This window comes from Aythya fuligula, chromosome 3 (assembly GCF_009819795.1).
Source record: "Aythya fuligula isolate bAytFul2 chromosome 3, bAytFul2.pri, whole genome shotgun sequence".
In the NCBI taxonomy this organism is placed as follows: domain Eukaryota; kingdom Metazoa; phylum Chordata; class Aves; order Anseriformes; family Anatidae; genus Aythya; species Aythya fuligula.
This window is the reverse complement of record NC_045561.1, coordinates 70,390,317-70,410,600: the sequence shown is the minus strand read 5'-3', so window position 1 is coordinate 70,410,600 and position 20,284 is coordinate 70,390,317. Positions and strand designations below refer to the sequence as shown.

The 20,284-nt window shown below is 43.3% G+C and overlaps 1 protein-coding gene across 1 annotated transcript; it reads left to right on the top strand.

Moving 5' to 3' along the window:
* Positions 1 to 3,629: 3,629 nt before the first annotated feature.
* Positions 3,630 to 19,590, top strand: SNX3 (sorting nexin 3). Its single transcript, XM_032184768.1, has 4 exons — positions 3,630 to 3,818; positions 13,042 to 13,137; positions 13,825 to 13,949; positions 16,812 to 19,590. Exons 1-4 carry the CDS (start codon positions 3,657 to 3,659, stop codon positions 16,915 to 16,917), a joined length of 489 nt encoding a protein of 162 aa, XP_032040659.1. The 5' UTR covers positions 3,630 to 3,656; the 3' UTR covers positions 16,918 to 19,590.
* Positions 19,591 to 20,284: the final 694 nt, after the last annotated feature.

Sequence of the window (20,284 nt, the reverse complement as noted above, 5' to 3'; positions counted from 1 at the left end):
TCATTCACCATCTCTGTCCCTTTATTCACCTCCAGAAAAGCAAAGTTTTAACAGTGTAGAAATTAGATTGATGCCTGTTTAACCCAGCCGCATTATTAGTCTGCCAGCTATCCAAAAGTATAGGTGGTCCTCAATAGGAAAAAGAAAAACAAGGGCATAATAGAAGGCCTCCTCTGGCCTCTGGAGGTATGAACTTCACTCCTTTGTAAAGACAGGTGTGCTCAACCCATGAGGAAGTATGTGTCCAAGGATCTTTGTATCTCTTCCAGACCTCTTTGTATCTCTTCCAGACCTCCTCTGAAATCCTGCAGAGGCAGATCAGGGTTTACCTGCCTGCAAAGGTCCAAGATGTTCCCACCACAGGAATGTCTTGGGCTCCCATACATGTAGGTACTTTAGACCCAGGCCTGATCATTCACCCTACTCTAGGAAAATGGATTTTGTGGCTTGTTTTCATTAACAGAGTTTCCATCAAAAGCCACTCTTCTGGAGTTATTACAAAACACTCTGGAATAAACTTGATTTTAGCTTCATCTATTCTGACGAAAACAAATACGCAATTAATAGTCTGCGTTACTAATCTGATTAATTAAGCTGCAAAAATGTTCTCAGATTTATGGACTTAGAGCCATTTTTACATGTCTGTTTACAGTTTGGATTTCAGTCAGCTCAAACAGCTGCTCTTGGAACAAGGGGTTCAGAAAATACTTGTGAGCTGTAAGCAGGTGGATGCCATTTTGAAGAAGAAAGAATCTAAAAGTATATATGCAGATCATCCCTGTAGAAAGAGATAATATCATGTAAAAAGGGGGAAGAGGAATTGAATATAATAGTTAATCTATGTGTATATTACAAATTATATTTATACACTAAATATTCTTATCTGGCAGGTAAGGACTAATGAAGATATCCAAAGACCGTGCTTCAAAGCACTGGCTGCTAGTGCAGGGATCAGAAAGTCATTTTTCCACATAAAGCGTTGCAAAATTAGTATAATTAGTTCATGATTTTATGTTATTTTTGCTTTATCCTGAGTCAGCATTCCTCAAAAATTTTGACAAAATATGCCTGTGTTTGACTAAATGTGTTAACTTGGGCACTTGTCACAAGGCTAGAGAATTCCAGCTGGATAACAGAGCAATTTGGTTTCCTTTCCAGTTAAATGTATTTTTTTTTCTTTTAAAAACAAACAACAAACTAATTAAGAAGTATCACTGTATCAAATTTAAGAATTAATCATACGTTCATACTTGCTTCTATGGATGCATGCCAGGAGACTGTGGTGTATCGCCACTTGAAGTTATGCCAGCAATTCTTTTGTCATAGCTGAATAAATAATGTGTAGTAACACATCCACGAGTACCTAACCTCCTGGTTGTTCCTCTGAATGCTTGATTTCTTGCAGATAATCTTTGGACTGACAAACACAGCTGACCTCTCTCCCTTCAGATTTGAAATTTAACTCAAAGTTCATGTCAGACAAGGAATTAAACTTTCTTTTTGAATTTATGCTCACCTTTTCCATCCTGAGAGAAGAACTTCTGCAGCAAGCAGAAACAACTAAAGAGAGTGTAAATCTCATAGTTGACAAAAAGAAATCTGAACCACGATTCAAAATAAACGAACACATTCTCTGAGGGGCAGAAAGAAACAAGGGAGCTCACAGGACTCTGATTTTCCCTGCACCTTCAATCCCTCCTCTTTGCCTAGTTAGCCAGCCAGTGTGGCATACGTGCTTTCACGGTGGGGCTAGCCAGGTCTGAGGATTTCTATCCAAATCCTGTTAAGATCATGGGAAAACAACAACAACAACAACAACAAAAAAAACAACCAAACAAACAGAAAAAGAGAGATGGGAGACCTTACCAAACGACTGTAACCTCCTTACTTACCAATACTGTTGACACATGGGCACTAAAATGTTCGCTCCCTGTCACTTGCCTCCATCTGGCTCTCCACCACCAGTTGTCTCTGTTAGGAAAGGCAGACAGAACAATGCTGCTAAGACAATATGCTGTGAGAAAAGCAGTCAGCTTAAGGCTGACTGCTAATAGTATTTACTCGGCGTGAGAACAAATTATATTCATCTTACGCTCACCAACTTCCCAAGTGTGCAATATTAGGCACTTTTTAATTCTTTTGAATGGAAAATGAAACGAGGCAGGCAATATATTATACTTACGATAGGACCAGTGCTCTGCTGTATTTTCATGTTCACAGTCAGATGTGGTAGCAGAGGTTTTGCAACAAACAAAAGTGCATGCAGATGTGTGCATAAGTAATTCAGTAGGATTCACGAGTTCTTCTTGCCTTGCTGCAAAACCAGTTTAATAACTAGTCTAATTCAGGTGAGGCTTCTTTTCGCTGCCGCTATTTAAAACTCTGTCAGCTTAATTTCTGTTTGTAATTATGAAGTGAAGAGTTGGCAGCTATTAGCAGAAAGAAAGGAAGTAAGGAAGATGCACTAGTAAGGGTGAGAATTACACTGGGGGAGTGATGAGCAAGAAATCCGGAGAAAAGTTACCAAGCAAACCACCTACTGCATTCTGGTTATGTGGATGGGTTATTTTTGTACCTTGGGTTCACGTCGTCTTCTCGATTATCTTTTTATTATCATAGTCAACCCCTAACGAAACTTGCTGGATGGTAAATTTGGGTCTCCTGGGTGTGATTTGTGGGAAACCTGGCACTTGGCCTACTGCCTAGACACAAATTCATAGAAAAAAATACTGTAACTAGTTTTTCTACGGGCTCGTTTTACCTGGATCGCAGTTGAGTGTAGTCAAATAGAGTGTACTAGAACTCTCTCATAAGGAAGATAGGAAAATTATATATATATTTATTTATTGGAGGGGTAGGGGCACTGTTAGCAGATATGTACATAAATAGATAAAAATCAATCTGGAAGGGCTCTACAATGATAGGGTCACTTAGAAATATTAGCAGTGGGTTAACATGATTTATGTTTATTGATGCTTTAGGTGAAACAAGAAGGCGAGCTTTCCACTCCTTTTGGCAGTGTCTCCTTTACAGTAACACACTATTTGCTTGAGCTTTTGGACTTCGTTTTTATTGTGCACCCCAACGACAGCGAGGGGGAAAACCAAATGTTGTGCGTTTGATACTGAGGTGTCGCTGCTAATTAAAAACCCAAATTACCTCAGGACGCCACCCCCCCCCCTCCCCCCCCGCAAGCTCCCCAGCACCCCAGTGGGGCCAGGCCCAGCACTTGACCTCTGCTACGCTCCTGGCCAATACACCAACCAACACTAGACCTCCCCGCCATAAGGAGCAGCGCTAATGCCGGCGGGCGAGGAGCTGCCCCTCACAGTTCCCCGTTATTTTTGTTCTATCTCCCTAAAAAAACCCCTCTTCGGCTTAAACCCCACAACCCGCGGGCGGGCCCGACAAACTAAGCTCTACCAGCCGCAGGGGACGCCGGGACTTGTAGTTCGGAAGGCGGGCGCAGCCAGAGGGGGGGCGCGGCGCGAGGACTACCACTCCCAGGCTGCCTCGCGCGCGGGCGGCGGGCGCATCCGCCGGCGGCGGCGTGGGTGCGCGTTGCCGGGCAGGGGCGAAAAGAGAGGCGGGCGGGCGGCAAAGAAGGCGGGCGGCCGTAGGGGGGGGGGAAGAAAAGGGGGGCCGGGGGGGCGGCCATGGCCGAGACGATCGCGGACACCCGTCGGCTGATCAGCAAGCCGCAGAACCTGAACGACGCCTACGGGCCGCCCAGCAACTTCCTGGAGATCGACGTGGGCAACCCGCAGACCGTGGGGGTGGGCCGCGGCCGCTTCACCACCTACGAGATCCGCGTCAAGGTGAGGGGGGGGGGGGGTCCGTGTGGGAGCCCTCAGCTGGGGCTGGGCTGGGTTAAAAAGCACAAAACTAAGGGTAGAGCTAGCCAAATGGTGTTAGGTGAATAAGCTGCTGTTATTGGGACCCTCGCTGTTCGCTTAGCAGCGAGCAGGGTGTAGCTCTTTGCTTGGTTTTCGTGTCCTGAATCCCTGGTGCCTTTGGCTTCCACGCGTCTGGGTGTTTGCGGCTGCGGGAGCCCAGAAAGGTGGTGGAAAATAAGGGCCACAGCGCTGGTATGTCCTTGAGGATGAAGTGGAGCTTGCTGGGATTAAAAAAAAAAAAAAAAAAAAAAAAAGTAATTCCAACTGACGTCCTTCAGGGGAAATGAAAACAAAACCAGATTTCTGGACTGGACTGCAAGTGGGCTCAGACTGACCAGTTTGGGGTAGAAAATCCTGGACTGCTGTTCTGGTGAAGATCTAGAAGTGACCTTAACAAACACGTTAATGATACCGTGACCTTCCTCTGTGTTTCTTCCTAATCAGCTTGCTGTATAAACATTGCTTCCTCTGCCTGCCCTGCGTGCAGCATTACCTCCTGTCGCACACCATGGCTCTCTCTGCAGTTGTGCACCGCTGTGTGCACGGTGCCTCCACGATCTGTGTGCTCGCAGGTATCGCGAATTGTAGCAGTGGGTTTTGCTTCTGTATGCTGGAACAGGCTACAGAGCAGGTACTGCACACCACGAATGATGTTTGCTGTCTGAATTGGCGTCAATTATTTGCTTCTCAGCAGAACACAGGCCATATGGCTAAAGGGCAAATGTCAGCATGGGAGAAGAGCTTGAACTGAAGTTACTCTAGCGTTGCCTCTTCTAAAAGGCAGGTCTTGTAGCACAATTTACTTGTTCAAGCGTGACAAGACAGGAGCCACCAACTAATCTCTGTGGTTTCACAGCTAGTTGTGGTCACAGAAAATAGCTGCTGGTGTTCCCAGCTTCCCCAGTTATGCTGGTAATGGCAGCAGAACAAATCTGACCAGATGGATTGACTTACCTGTGCCGTATCTGGAAGGCTTGGGTTTAGATCAACGCTAAAACGTCAGGCAGTGCAGGAATGGATGATTCAACTCCTGACAAATTCAGGTAAAAGCCATTGGGCAGCCTTGTGTCGTGCCTGGAGATCACGTAGAGACAGAAATGCTGTCACAGAAGACACAGATTTGAGTTTGCATTGAAGCAATTAGGCTTGCACCAGTGTCGTGGTGCTTCTGAAGTTGGTTCAAAAGTCATTCCATCTTTATTGCTTTGTCCACATCTCAAAGTTTAACTTCTCTTAGGAAGGCTGAGCTTGCAAGAGAACTCTCGAACTGATGTGTGATAACTAATGTCTTGCTAAAGGTACTTGTGTAAAACACTGCGACATGGCCCAAAAGCTTTCTGCCAGGGCTGCAGCTGAAGCATACCTGCTGCTTGGAAGGCAACGAGGGGAGCAACCTTGTGCTCGAGTTCTTGGGTCATTCTGCTCTTCAACCTCAGGCTTGAAGAGAGCCTAATGGGGAGCCTAAATGTCTCGAGTAGGCTGCTGAGCTGCATGCTACGGCAAAAGCAGGTCAGCTGTACTTCAGTACTGAGGAAAGTTTTTTTTTTCACCAGCCTGCACAAGGACACATGCTATATTGTAAATGTATTATACTTTGACAACTCCCCCATGTGTGCTGCCAATAAATGCCTATGCAGTGGCTCCAGTGGGGCAGCTTACTTCGCAGGCAGTCACTTGCCAGATTCTTTCATTATTTGTTTTTAAGTTTAAAGATTTTTTTTGCGTAGCTATTGAAAACCTCCAGCAAAAGCTGCTGGGCACAGCTTCAGCTTGACAGTAAGAAGCAAACGTCTTGTTTGGGATTGGTAAATGATGGAAAACACCATCCTGTTGTTGAAGTGTGGTGCTAAAATAGTGAATCTGAGTAGGTAATGTTCTCCATGGCAAGCAGTGAGCTTGCACCATTTGAAGGTATCTTTTGTGTGAAGGCTTAGGGTGTGCTGAAGAGGAGAACGATGCAGTTAGGGCACAAAGCTCAAAGTGTGTCTTCTAGACAAACAAAACTCAATGAAGGAGTCATCTAAAGGCACCTAGATGGTCGCAATGTGGTGCTTGTGCAATAGTTAAAACTGATAAAAGCAGATTGTCTGCTGAAGTAACATAGCAAAGAAGTTCCCTGCCCTTATCTCTAAAAGAAAAATGTGAACTAACAGTTACGGACTGTAGTCTAGTCCTTCCTTCTGAATGCCAGGAAACAAAAGTAGAACAAACAGCAGCTTACATTGCCATCTTAGAGCACACCTGCAGATATTACCAGACCTGTACCTCAGTTAAGAGTGATGATATTCCTGGTAAGTGGGTCAACAGGGCTCTGTGCAGGAGCTTCAGTTGCTAAATCCTTTAAGGAGGCAAGGCTTAAGCTTTAGAAGCCAGCAGTTGGTGACACCACAGAACCATACACCCACTGTAAAAGCAGTGCCACAGGAGATGAGCACACTGGTGAGTGTTGGCAAATCAGAGAGATTACCTAGGGGCTTTCTCCATTTGTTAAATTTATCCATTTATGATTGGTGAGAACTTGTAGAGAAGTCACTAATGCTCAAGCTGACAGCACTAAAATAAAGCATCTATAAGAGCTACTAATCCAAATAGCTGAATTCCATCACTTAAAGCGAGGTCAAATTAAAAAACCTTTTGATTCCTCAATTCTGATCACTGCTATTGAATCGCCTCTAATCAGTGTGCTTACACTCAGCATCAAGGGCACACCTCAGCTTGGTGGGGTTACACAGTTCAGTGGCTTGCCTTGTGTCGAAACCTAACGCCTTGCTGTTGTGCTTCCAGACGTGCAGTGCGTTTTTTGGGTGGAACCCATGCTCTGTGAGGCAGTGGTCGGCTCTGCAGAAAGGCTTTTGGGGACCTGCGGGGTACGTGGCTCTGGAGGCCAGATGTGGGGAAGGAAGTGAGCGCAGGCTGTGCAGCGCACGCAGCGTTAAGAATAGTATCGGGCTCAAAGGATTGGGGAAGTCAATCAAAGTCCTGCTAAACTTCAGCTACTTTTAAAAGCCTGTTCTCCTCTTTTTTTCAGGACCTAGCTGCTCCATACAGCATTTGCATTTCAGCATACTGATAGCAGCTCTGTGATCAAATCAATCCAGAGCAAGATGCTTAATGAGCTTCGAGTATAACTGGCTCAGAAAGCACTTGTCTTACGCACGGTGCTCTTGGGCTGGTGAGTGTGTCTCTGACATGCTTTGTCCTGGAGCAGCAGCAAACTTTCTGCCCTTGTCTTCAGCAGGGGTTAAAGCTGTAAACTTCTAAAGCCAGGAGGAGACTCCCCTGCTGGTGCACATAGTTCACTTCAGCGTTGTTGAGTTTTGCAGTCTGTGGAGCTTGTGGCGGAGTAATGACTAAACCCTGACTCAGGGATGCACCATCAGCAGGAATCCTCTGTAATGCTGCAGATCTTGCATCAATCTTGCATCACACCGCAAGGCTGTTCTGACTGCAGCTAATTATTCTCTTAGTGCACTACTCTGGATGCTTGTGGCTGTTCAGAGTCCTCTTCAAAGAGCAAAGATGCAGCGGTTCAGGTGACTTTCTGTTCTGCAGGTGCTGCATCTGTGCAAACGTTAACTGCTCCCTTGAGCAATAGTTCAGAACGATATCCGACAGGCTTGCAGATTCCCAGGATGCTAACTAGGGAGAGCAAGAACTGGCACCTACTGGATGAAACAAACTTCTAAAGCAGGGAAAGTAGATGCACAACTCTATTCCATCTATTAGCTCTGAGTGGCTGATTTTCCTGTACAGATTTTTTTTGTTTAAACCAGACTCAGGAACCTAGTCCGAAGGTACTGAACCAGCTTGGTGTTGATGTCTGTTACTGTGTAAGTAAAATAACCAAGCCTGTGAATAGCACTTCTTATTAGTATATTAGTTTAACTGGTGACTCGGGCTCCTTTTTCTTTCTGCCCGTACAATGCAGGCCTTGATTGTCATGTATTAAGAGTGCACTCTGGTGCAGTGCTGAACAGCCCAAATCAAGCACCACAATGGCTAATCTTTGTGGGACAAATGGCTGTGATCCAGGTAGGCATGTGATGCCAGAGGGCTTTTTTTTGATACATCTTTATTTTTAGCCGGCTTGCCAAAAAAGTGTCAGCTTGAACTTTAGAGCAGTCAGGGGTCTCCTGTTTTTCATCTGGCGAAATAAATAATACGGAGCAGACTTATGAGCTTTGAACTGTAGAGAAAGTACTTTCCTGAAAGTTTTTTTTTTTTTTTTTCCACTTGGTACTGCAGTGCCTGTTGTTCTGCTGAAGGCTGTTTTCAGCAAGTACCTAATCCCAACGCCACGTGAAGCTACAGCACTCGGTCTGAAGTTGCTGCTGCAACTTTCTGATGAGAGAAGGATGGAGAAGCCCTAATCTTCTGGTCTTGACATTATTTGTTGGAAATCCAGGCAATATTTCTTATAAAAACAAATATCACAAACTAAGGACAGCCCCATGAGCACGTTATTCCAGTGACTTTTTCTTGAGAACCCAGCTCACAACTCCTGTTGTGGGAGGATCTGATGCTCATAGCAGCAGCTTGTTGGCTTCATGACCTGTCTTGAAAGTAGAACCGTAAATGCATAGCGGCTTTGCTCCGAAATTCAGGGAAAATGAAGCTGGATGTTGTGGTTTTCAGCCACTTCTGTATCTGCAAATAAAGTTTCAGGGACTCTTTGTATGGGCCTAAATTGCAGCACCCCCTAAGGGTGATAAATTACTGAGCAGGAGCTTTTCTGTAGCTGCTAGGTGGACACTTAAGGATGTGAGTATTACTTTTGGAGCCAAGAAAATGTGAGTATTACTTAAGTAGCCAAAAAAATCTCCTGGTAACTAGTATGGGAGGAGGTCTATTATCTGTTTCTTGTATCTCTACATTTACATAATCATACTAGACAGTCTGTAGCTCACAAAGCACTTAAACTTCTCTAATAAAAACCATCAAGAGCACCAATTCACTGTGCTTTTTTCCTTTCCGTTTGGCCATAATTGATAGTTGTGAGCTAATGGTGCTAAAACAACTGAATATTCAGTCCCTCTCACTGAGAAATAAATCACTTGGCCTTACAGTAGGCCAAACCCGAGCATAGGGCAGTTTACTTGGCAATTGTGTAAAAGTAAAGGGACAGTCAAAAGGAATAAAAGGAATGCTTGATATTTCAGAGGAGGCTTGCAAACCCTGAAATAACTACCTGGATTTGCTAATTCTGGCTGGCTGGTGTAAAAGCCTTTCCCTGAATTAGTTTGTTTTAAAGTGGGCTGCTGTTTTTGGCCTTGGCTTCTGAGCATGCAACCTCCAGAATAAGAAATCACTAAGCAACCTGTTTTTCTCATCTAATCTCAGGGCTTATCCTTCCTGCCTTGAGCCTTTTGACTGGGGCACACTGTAGTTCAGTTGTCCAGAACCTGCTTTGCAATTACTTCTTGCAATTACCTGGTTGCATTACGTTTAGGATTTTACTGTTTTAGCCTTCAGACTGGAAGCCATCCTAGGTCTGTGTCTCAGTGCTGTGGAGTGAGAAGCTCTGCAGAGCTTGATGTAGCTTAAGTCAGCATTTTTTAAAAAAAATCTGAGCTTATAAATATGGTCAGGTTTCTTTCAGTGTCTTTTTTTCTGCATTCAGGGTACCTACAGTAGACCTGGACACCAAGTGGAAATAAAGGAAGGTTGTAGAAATCAACTTCGATCAAATGACTGATTTTTAGCAAACATGTTAAAAATCTTATATATTCCCTTTGAAGTACACAGCAGAAACCTAAACTTGTACTGATTGAAGCCTGGAGCACGCTTGCTTTTGTTTTTGCCTTATATAATTCTAGGAAGTGAGGAGGTAGCTGCTTATTCCAAGTCTGGAAGGAAACGAACCACGGGCAAGGTGTCTGCAATAACAGTGGGCTGCTGGTGACTTGTTTTGCTGTACCAGAGGACAGCAGGCTCTTGCATGAGGAAAACCATAATATCTTTTTCTCCCCGCTGAATGCTACTTGCTGTAGGGCCCCGGAGCTCCCACTGGCAGGCTGTAAATGTAAGCAAAGGGTGCAGTCCCTCGACAAAGATTGCAGCTCGTATAGAGAGGTGGTAAGAAGCTTGAATCTAGCTTCTGAGAGTCAAGGCCGCAAACTCCTATCAGAAGTGAGCTGAGTGCTTTCTTTCACTCTATTTTAATGGAAATAGAGTTGTATCAAGGCTACCACAACCTACTTGAAAAGACAACATCAAAGTAGGTGCTATGGCAACAGCGCAGCTTTATTCTCAGTCTCTTAAAAGTGGGAGACACAGGCAATGTGGTGCTGCTGCTTAGCGTTGCATTGGCAGATGAAGAAATTAAGCAAATTTGCCTCCACCTGACCTGGATGGCTGCAGCTGGGGAGTTCTGGGAGTTGTTGGGGTGATCTGTGGTCATCCAAGCTGCTGTCTTGAACCCTCATTTGTTTCCGAGGCGAATTGGGAACCTCCTGAGCTTTGGAGTTAGACTTGTAGTTTGAATGTTACAATAACACAAATGTAGGTTTTGCCCTAAAATCTCTTTGGAGGCAGCTACTGCTTCCTGCTACTGGTTTAAATGCTAGCCAAATGACTTGATTCTAGAAACTTGCTTGGCATCCGAGTGGGTAAACGCAGGAGTGAGTTAGGGGTTTGGGTGTCATCTTTGGTTCTTTAACTAGGTAAGTTAAAGTCATCTTGGTTAGTCCTGACCAGTGACCTGCCTGTCTTAACACCTCAGGTAACGCACAGTCCTTTCCGATTTAGGATTTGCATTCAAGCTAAGAGGCGTGACTTCAGACTAGGAAGTCGTCAACAATGTTTTTGATGAAAAGGAGATTAATTATTACGCTGTGGAAGTCATAATTGCTACAGTGATTATGCTGAATGAACTCTGATCCGGGGCTGTGCCAAGCAGGATCGTGAGCTTCATGACGGGCTTGCAGATCAGCAGGCCAGAAAATTGAGGATAATGCTGAGTGAGCGTGAGGGAAGGTGTGTAAAAAATGAAACTCGCCTGAAGTTTTGTGCCTCGTGGGCATCTCTGTTCCAGCAGGCAATCCCAGAGCTAACACCGTGTTCAGAATAGCCACTGGCTCCTCAGTGACTAAACAAGAATAACTCAACCCAGAGCTGTGAAGGTGCTGCGTGGTCCTGCTGCTGACAGTACAGGAGGAATTGAGAGTTTCTGTTGGCATCTCAGTGTTGTCTTCGACAAAATTCAGCATGCTTCAGCAGCTGTCTGGCTTGCTTGTTGGAAATCTGTGTGGTAAATAGAGGTAGGGCATGCAGAAACCCTTCCTCACCAAAGAAAGTCTTCTCAAGCAGGGTAATTACCTTGCAGTGGACGAGGAACATACAGTAATTTCAGGTGTGGCTGTATCCTGCGTTAAAAATAGGTACTTAAAATGTAAACAGGTAATCCTGCTAAGCAATATAAAACAACTCCACTAAGAGCTGCATACCTGAAGGACGCTGCTGGATCAGTACTAACTTCTAGAGGAAGGAGAGCTGCTGCAATTTGAGCTTTAAGAAACATGGGGTTAAGAAATCGATCCCAACAGATAACTTCTGAACTCGTATCCAGACCAAAGGACAAATGATCAAAACTGGAGAAGCTTTTTTTTTTTTTTTTTTTTAACCTTAGAGGGAAAACAAGTCCCTTAAGCATCCTTTTCTCCTTGCTGGGCTAGGATGTCAAAAGTTCAAAAGGGAATGCAGAAGGTAAAATGAGCTCAATTGGCACTTCTACCCTCACATTGTACCTGTAAGCCTGCTAGGTTGTTTAGAGATTAACTTTGTGGACCTCATGCCCAGAAGCATGAAAAGAGTTCCCGAAGACCTGGGAACTGGTGCTCTTTATCTGCTTTTAGTCAGTTGTAATCCCTCTTGTACGTAACTCGAGAGGAGAAGGGAATATTTCCCGCAGGTGAGAGCCTGCGTGTTAAATATTGTGAAGGACTTTGTCTGAGACGCTGACAAAGAGTTGATGTTGCAATACGGAAGGCTGAACTTTTGGTGAAAAAGCCAACAGCTGAAATTGGAGAAAAATAATCCACTGCTTCACTTCTGGGAATCTCCTTCATGCACTCCTGGAGACCTAGCCCTATTCACTCTTGAGTAGAGTATGCTTATCCTCAAGATGAGTGTTTATAAAGCCTTACTTCTGACATAATAGTCCTAAGTGCAATTTTATTATGAGTCACTCGTACAATGAGCAGTGTTTACGTGGCAAGGAGAACCCAAATACTTTTAAACATTTAGCAATATATGAGGTCTCGTGACAAAATAGTTTTATGCTTCCCCTGTAAACCGTGGGCTAACTAGTACGATGTGCAAGTACCCGGCTAACCTTGCAAGTGTTTTTGAACTGTGACAGCCAAAAGCGTGTTATTGACAGGCAGGAATACAATGGCCCATAGTCACAGGCCTGCTAGTGCAGGGAAGTGACTTGGCAATCGAACCCATCTTGAGCAGCCAAAACTGTCACTTGATAGCTTAAGCACAGCAGCCTACAAATGATATAATTCTGGGATATTCACTCAAACTGGGTCCAGAAGCTGAGTGGGATGGCTCGTAACTTCAAAAAAAAATTCTAGCTGAGAATAACTACTGTGCTTCTGCCAACAGAAGAACTTCGTGTAACCGTAGTCCAATGTGAATGTCAGGATGCTCCTAGAAAGTCTCCTTTCAAAGAGTATGAGACAAAGTTAGTGAATATGAACAAGACAGTAAGCTTTACTCTGTTACTGCTGGTTATATATGGCACTTATGGACCCCAGTTCTTGCCCTTACTAGGTCACAGCAACTACATAAACATTTTTTGTAACACTCTAGCCAGTTTGCCGTCACTATCTGAAATATAAATGTTGTTGAAGTCTTGGAGCTTTCCTTTCCCGGAATATCATCAGAGGAGGGCTCTCTCCATGTCTACTCATGACGTGCAAGTTACCAGAATGCTGTGCAGATGGAAGGCTCACAGTTAAGCAGTTTGAGACCCAGCTTACTTACACAGGGCTTTATCAGTATTCCTGCATCAAGCGATTCTCAATTCTGTTGTGTTGTGGCTGAAGTGGGGTTAACTTGTAACATAGTGTCTTGTTTCTTGCTCTGAGAAACTATCCAAGTTTTCTCATCTAATCAGTTGGTTATGTTTTGATTCCAGACAAATCTCCCTATCTTCAAATTGAAAGAATCTACAGTCAGAAGAAGGTACAGCGACTTTGAATGGCTAAGGAATGAACTAGAAAGAGAAAGCAAGGTGGGTAAACTGAAAGGTAGATGAAGTCTTTGTATAGACATGCAAGCAGTACTGATACTGAAATGTTATCTGTATGTTATAAAGCATATGTATCATACCAAGCAGATGTTGCAGTTGAAAAACTTTGGAGTTAAAATAGTGTCAGCCTTTCAGCAAGCCTTAAATATACAGTGCTAGAGTCTGTTTAATGGTTTTGAGTTAATTCAGAGTTGAACAACTTGAATTCCAGAGCACCTGGTTGGAGAACCTCTTCTATGAAGAAAGGCTGAGAGCTGAGGATGTTCAGCCTGAAGAAGAGGCTCCAGGGGGACCTCATTGCAGCTTTTCAGTACTTAAAGAGGGCTTATGAAAAAGTTGGAGAGCAACTTCTGCTTGGATGGACAATGACAGGACAAGGGGGAATGGTTTTAAACTAAAAGAGGGGAGATTTAGATTAGATGTTAAGAAATTGTTCGCTTAGAGGGTGGTGAGGCGCTAGAACAGGTTGCCCAGAGAAGATCCCTTCCAACCTAAGCCTATGAATTCAGTTTACCACTATGGGCAGATACTGTTCTTACCTGTTCATGGTTTCTTACTTCACTAGGGATCTGAATGATGAGTTGGATCCCCTAAGAGGAAGATATGCCACAGGAATTGTATAAGCTTGCTTTCAGGCTGCACTTAAGGATGCTTTTCTAAATGTTTCAGGTTGTGGTACCACCTCTACCAGGAAAAGCTCTTCTTCGCCAGCTCCCCTTCCGAGGAGATGATGGCATATTTGATGATTCCTTTATAGAGGAAAGGAAACAGGCTCTTGAGCAATTCATAAACAAGTAAGTATTGGGTCTAGTTATGTGGAGACAAACCCAGAACAGAGCTCTGTAAAATGGAATTAGAGCTGCCAAGCCTCCAGCTATGGTAGCTGCACTAGGTTCAGAACAATGGAACTTTAACATAATCCCACAATAGGACACACTTAACATTGCTCATCCCGTGTTTGGTTTGGATATCTTAATGCTTACCTGAACCGCTGAAATGAATGTTAGTGTTGTAGCTAATTTATGCAAATTACTACTAAAATTATAGCATTCAAAATAGTTCTACTTCTCACTTCTGAAAAGGTATCCTCCACTGGGTGAACAATGAAGCTTACAATGGGCGTGCAGCAGTTTACTTTGATTGCAGATGCGAGGTATTATCAGGTTGTATAATGATGCACATTTTCTGTAATCATCATAAGAATCGTTCCGAAGATGTAGAAACACTACTTGAGGTATGCATGTGTGTAGTTTGTCACAGACACTTCGGGCTTTGTCATTGACTTGCAGAGGGTGAGCAGACATAATAGTAACAAAGATTTGTTTCTTGCTCTGCCACCTGACACTACTAACTACTCTCTAAATAAGTGCCCCAAGCAGCTATTTTCATCCCACAAAGTGGATCCAAACAGCAGGTCGGAAGCAATGCTGTCACTACCTAGTTCCTCTAGCCTCCAGAGCCAACACTGTTCGCACCAACTGAATTCTGGACTTTTCCCATGAGAAGAGATTGAAACTCATCAGTTCCACTTGCATTTTAATCTTGTTCAATAAGAATGCTGTTTAATGGGGACAGAGGATGAGCCAGAACTCCATCATATATAGTTGGTTACAGCCAGTGATGGTTAGTCAGGTGGAATGAATTCCCAGTGCATCAAGTTCTACAACACATTAATGCAGATATGCTTTTGTAGTAAGATGCAGTGTGTTTTGAAGGCTGTATGACTAAGACAGTCATTACTGTAAAATACAACTCTATATCCATGCAGGCTTGGGACTGTACAGTTTGCAGGAAATGTACTTGTTGGCACTGAGTCCAGCAATATGTGCGGGAGGAAGGATGTTTACATTCCAAAGCAGCTAATAGTGAAACTCTCAGCAACAGGAGCATCTGAAAAACATCTCAGTACTGCTAATGGAAATGAAGTGATGAATTTGCTGGTATCAGCTTGAGTCTTAGAGCAAGTAATACACTGATCTTGTGGCAGTGTGAAACTTCTTGGTCAACTTTGTCTCCTCTGAAAGACAGAAGCAGGCTGTTAATGTAGTTATTGATGTAGTGGCAGACCTGAGTGCATCTGAACCAGGACTCTTCAGGCAGATCTCAGCTGTTCAAGCTCATCAGTTTATTCTAATGGCATGGGCTACCTGAGCAAATATTACCAATTCAAGTTTTAACCATGTAGTTTTAAAGCTTATACCAAGTACTCTGAGATCAGATCTAGTGGAGCAATTCAGCCACCAATTTGCAAGCTTTCCGAACAGGGAAAGGAAATCTGCTGCTGCCTCTTCTTGTCCTGTCTGTCTTGTACTTCAAGGCAAGCGAGTGGAGTGGGAGTAAGAAGTTTAAACTACCTACTCCAGGCTGTCTTGTGAACCAATGTTTTTAGACCGCTGCTCATTTACTTGAACCTATCAAGGTTGATAGGCTTTATGACTGCAGTTGAAATCTTTGTCAGGGCTGAGTAGGAGAGCTCTGCTTCCTCGTTAAAGGATGCCCTCAGTGACAAGTGGTGACAAGTTGATCCTCCTAGGGTGAGGTAAGCACTCATAGACGGAGATACGGAGGAGATGCACAAGAGTGCTTGAAAGTACTGATACTCAGCCCCTGGAGTTGGCTCTGTGTTACACTTACTCCTATGCTTCCCCTTAGAGCAGATGTGTTCTGGCAGGTTTAGAAGTCATAAGGTTGATAAAGGCCGTCCTGGGGAGGAAAGGGGTGGTGGTATGTTGGGGGACTTTCTCCCTTTAAAGGGAGAGGCCTGTATTGACTGAACTGATGCAGCTCTTTACAGATCACTTCTGGGTTTTCATATCCATAAGTGATCAGCTTCTTGGGATTCTGGTTCTCTTCAATTCTTGTATACACAGAGGGCTATGAGGTATCTTAAGGGGTTAAATGCTAAACCTTGTGGTTTTCTTCCGAGCTTGGGAACATCTAATTCAGTTTAAGCTCCTTTACTGATAAAAGATAGTGGCTCAGTGAAGCCTGTCTGGAACAAAAATAAATCTGTGGTAGAGGTGCTGTTCTCTTCTGGAGCAGACAAGCTTGCTTTCCCCCATGTTTCATATTTAAAGGCATCATCTATTAACAGAATAGTCATATCTAGTACCCTTCAGTTGATCATCAATGCTGCTTGTGCATGTTGGGAATAGTAACACCATGGTAAAGTCACTTTTAAATCATGTCAGGGCCTTCACAAGACCTTCACACCCCCTGGTGGAATAACTCCTTCACTCTGCTTGGGCTAACAAAACTGAACTAGACTGAGAATTGGTGGGTTAAGCTGCCTTTAGAGAGGTGTTCTGTGTCAAAGGCATCATGACCAATAAAATTGCCCTGGCTTAATTCTAGATTTCCTAATGCTAGGACGATAGCTTTGATAGCCCCCTCAATTGCAGATGACATAACATGCATCTTTGTGATCAGAAACGATTCAGAGTTCTTATGGATGGATTTAACACAGGGGAGAACGTAGAGTCTTTCTGCCAGACATCATTCTAGTCACCAACAGTAAACTGGAAGTGCATCGCTGCATATGTGCTGACCCATAGGTTATTGGTATAAAAACCTTGCTCCGCTGGCAAGCTGCAAGCAGACTCAATTTGTTAACACTAACAATTTTTTATTTTTTTTTTTTTTGTCTCCCCCTCTAGGGTTGCGGGCCATCCACTGGCACAGAATGAGCGCTGTCTGCACATGTTCTTACAAGATGAAGTAATAGACAAAAACTACACACCATCCAAAATAAGACATACTTGAGCTCTTGAAAGAATCCTTCCAAACATTAGTGGTTCTTATGCTTGGTTTTAAAAGGTTATAGTTTGTCTTAGCATGCAGAGGATAACCAGACACGAAGTCTCCACTAACATCCGTGCACTGCTTGGTCTTTGCATATACTTTATAGCATTAAAGAATTCACTTGTATTTTAGCTAAATCCCTCTGAACCCTTGATTTAAGAGTATTATACTATGAGACCATCCACCCCTTGCAGCATCTCTCAGACCTTTCCACTCTTATTTGCAATGATTTAACAATGTTTACTGACTTGGCCTTACTTGAACTTGCACAGTTGTAGTGTCACGTGGTCACTTGTATATGACTAAACTGCTATGCTTTCTGAGGTAGTCGTCTGTCTGAACTTCTGTAGAGACTGCTTTCTTTCTGATACCCTGTGTGGGAGACACTTATGCAATTGTCTTCAAGCTTGTAAAACACTTTATACCGAAGCAATGAGGGAATTATCTTTATATTCTGTAAGGAAACAAAAAATCAAATTTATATACTAAAATAACTTGTCTAAAGTTTTGAAATAAAAGTGAAAATGCACTTCACATGTTTGTCACTCCTGACCTTAAGTGTGGGGTATCTAATGATTTCTGAGGAGCAGGGACTCGCCTAAACTAAGTCAACTGGTGTTTCAGCAGTGCTGTGCTGCTCTTCTGCAACGTAGTTTTGCCACTAACAGCCGTCACTAAATGCTGTTTGATGCTGGCACTCACTGACAGTGTTATTCAACATATAAAGATATTAAAGGTTGCTCTGGTGTTGTGGACTCAGAGCTGCAACCCCGTATGTGGTTGGCAGTCAACAGCTATGTGGCTTCAGTAAGTTGGGAGAAGGGTAGCCCTCTACTTGGTATGAGAAGCCTCAATCTAGCTTCAATTATATGAGAATTATATCATCTTATGGAGAAAGGAATGCTGCCAATGTTCTGTAATAAATTTGAAGTCCTCTAGCTGAACATTAAAGTAGTATAAATGTCATTGGGGATATGAAGTCATGCAAGCCTGCTATAAACTGTAATCACAGATGACTTCCCTGGACATTAAGGGGAGGCTGTAGCACTGTGCTTGTATGGCCACAGGTCCAGTGCAGGCTGAGGACTCCTGAACTCATGTTCACAAGCAGTGTTGCTGAAGTATTCCTTCTCCCTAGATGTTTGTGTGGCTAGAGAAGCTTTTTTCAGTGATCCAAAATTTGATGAGGGAGCTACCAGTTGAGAAACACTAACAGCAATCTGATCCAGTGTGCTGTGCTCTTCCTAACAGTGCATGTTCTCAGCAACTTCACTGCATGTTGGCTTAGGCTTGGCTCTGCTACTGCTTTGTCCTCTTATATATATATATTCCTTCCTATCACTGTGTAGACAACATGCTACCAACTTGCAAAGTTACTCGTTTCCTTTAAATAAGAGCGTTAATCTCATTTTAAACTTCCCCTATGTCATTTGTATGGAACTCTGGATGTGAAAGTGTGAACTGACAAACACTGGTGGGCCGACTGGATTATGTGTGGTATCAATGGAGCGTTCTATCTTGTGGCTGTAATAAAACAAGAATTCGTTTCTCAGTTTATCGGCAGAGGTGATCTGGGTGCTCACAACCAAGTGCAGTCTTCTTATTTTTGGACTTTTGGGAAGGAAATACAGCGGACGCCGGTGGCACAGCTCTGGGTTGCAGGTGGGCTGTGGAAGTCTTGGTCCCTGCTTCCATGGGTAGGGCTGTGGGATAGATTCAACACGGTCTTTGTTAACTCTGAGGGGGGCAAAGGCTTTTCAAGAAGTTTTTGGTAATACAAAATAATCAATTCTAAAACTCCCTGTGCTCGTTGAATCCCACTTAAAAGCTGAATTACTCTTGGAAGAGGGACAAGAAGGACTAAATGTATGTGAAGTTTTATTGATTTAGGTTTAGATACATAGCAGTGTTCTTTTTCTTTTCTCAAATACTTTATGTGAGAAGCTTGTTTCTGAAATCAAAGTGTCTTGTCATATCCCTAAAAGACGGGCTGGGTCCTACTAAGATGAGGTAGGGGTGCGCACCCATTGCCCTGCCTGATGTGCAACCGAGTTAAAGCTCATAAACTGAATTATCACGAGGGTGGGAAGCCACAACCGGTTTTCTGCCCTGTCCAGTTCTCTTGAGTGCAGAGCAGAAAACAGTTAAAGAGCAGTAAGTTACCAATGCAGTAAGAACCCCTCATCAAGTGTTGGTTTCTTTTTAAGATCAAATTCTCCACACGCTCTGGGAAACACATTCTCAAGCACTCGGGGCTGGTTTGCATGGAAGGTGTTTCAAAGTCCTGTAGTCCGTGCTTTATCTCACCTGACTCCTAATGGTCCTGCTGATTTGGAAAGAACGCAACGTGAGACCTGTCGGACTGAGCAAGTGGAAGAGAGAGGGGGTGAAAACTTGGACCTCTAAAGCAGGAGTTTTGTGCACGTGCTTCTGGTCTGTGATACCAACAATGAGCCACTGATACACACTGTACACTTCCACTGTACACTTCCACACTTTACTCTTTGCTCACTCACTGCCTTACGAACAATATGTTTTATTTTTCTTCCTGAGCCCGGGGAGTTGCTCACCCCTTTCTGTGGTTTGAAATACAACTGGACACCTCAATAAAACTTCAGAATCTTTTTAATTGAAGCAGTGTTTTTGTTCTCATCAACCATCGTGAGATGCACAACTCACAGGTACTGGATCTAAATAACTCAATGCTAAATAACGAAACAGAAGACGTATGCTAGGTTAGACATCGAATCTGTTTGGAATTATGTCCCAGAAAAAGCTCTGTGTCAGCTCCTTGAGAAGGAAACGTTAGAAAGCTTGCAGTAAATGTGTATGAAATACAGAAAACAACTTTGTAGGACATCAGATCCTTTTGCCCCAAGGCAGGATCACCTGTAGCTAAGTTATTCCCTTAAAATTTGTCTAACCTGCTCTTTAAAACCTCTGATGGTGGATACTCCACAGCATCCGAGGCAACTCATTTTAGTAGAGATTATTTCTGTTCCCTGGTAAGCAGAGTGCAGTCAAAGAAACTAATCCAGAAACAAAAGGATAAGCATTAAAAGGGCAGTGGAAAGTAATTTAAATTCAATATATTTTTATTCTTTGTAAATACAATGAGTACAACTTTTTAACTTCACAAATCAGTTAATCCACTTTGTACAGGAAAAGTTTTACTCATTCTATGATAGTCCAAGTGCTGATTTTTCTCAGTGCTAGTTTCTAATAACAAATCAAATTTTGAAAAGTACAGCAGCTATCTTTAAATGTTTTTTTTCCTACATGTTTCATACATCAAATAAGCAGCTTATAATGTTTTTGTGTGTGAGAG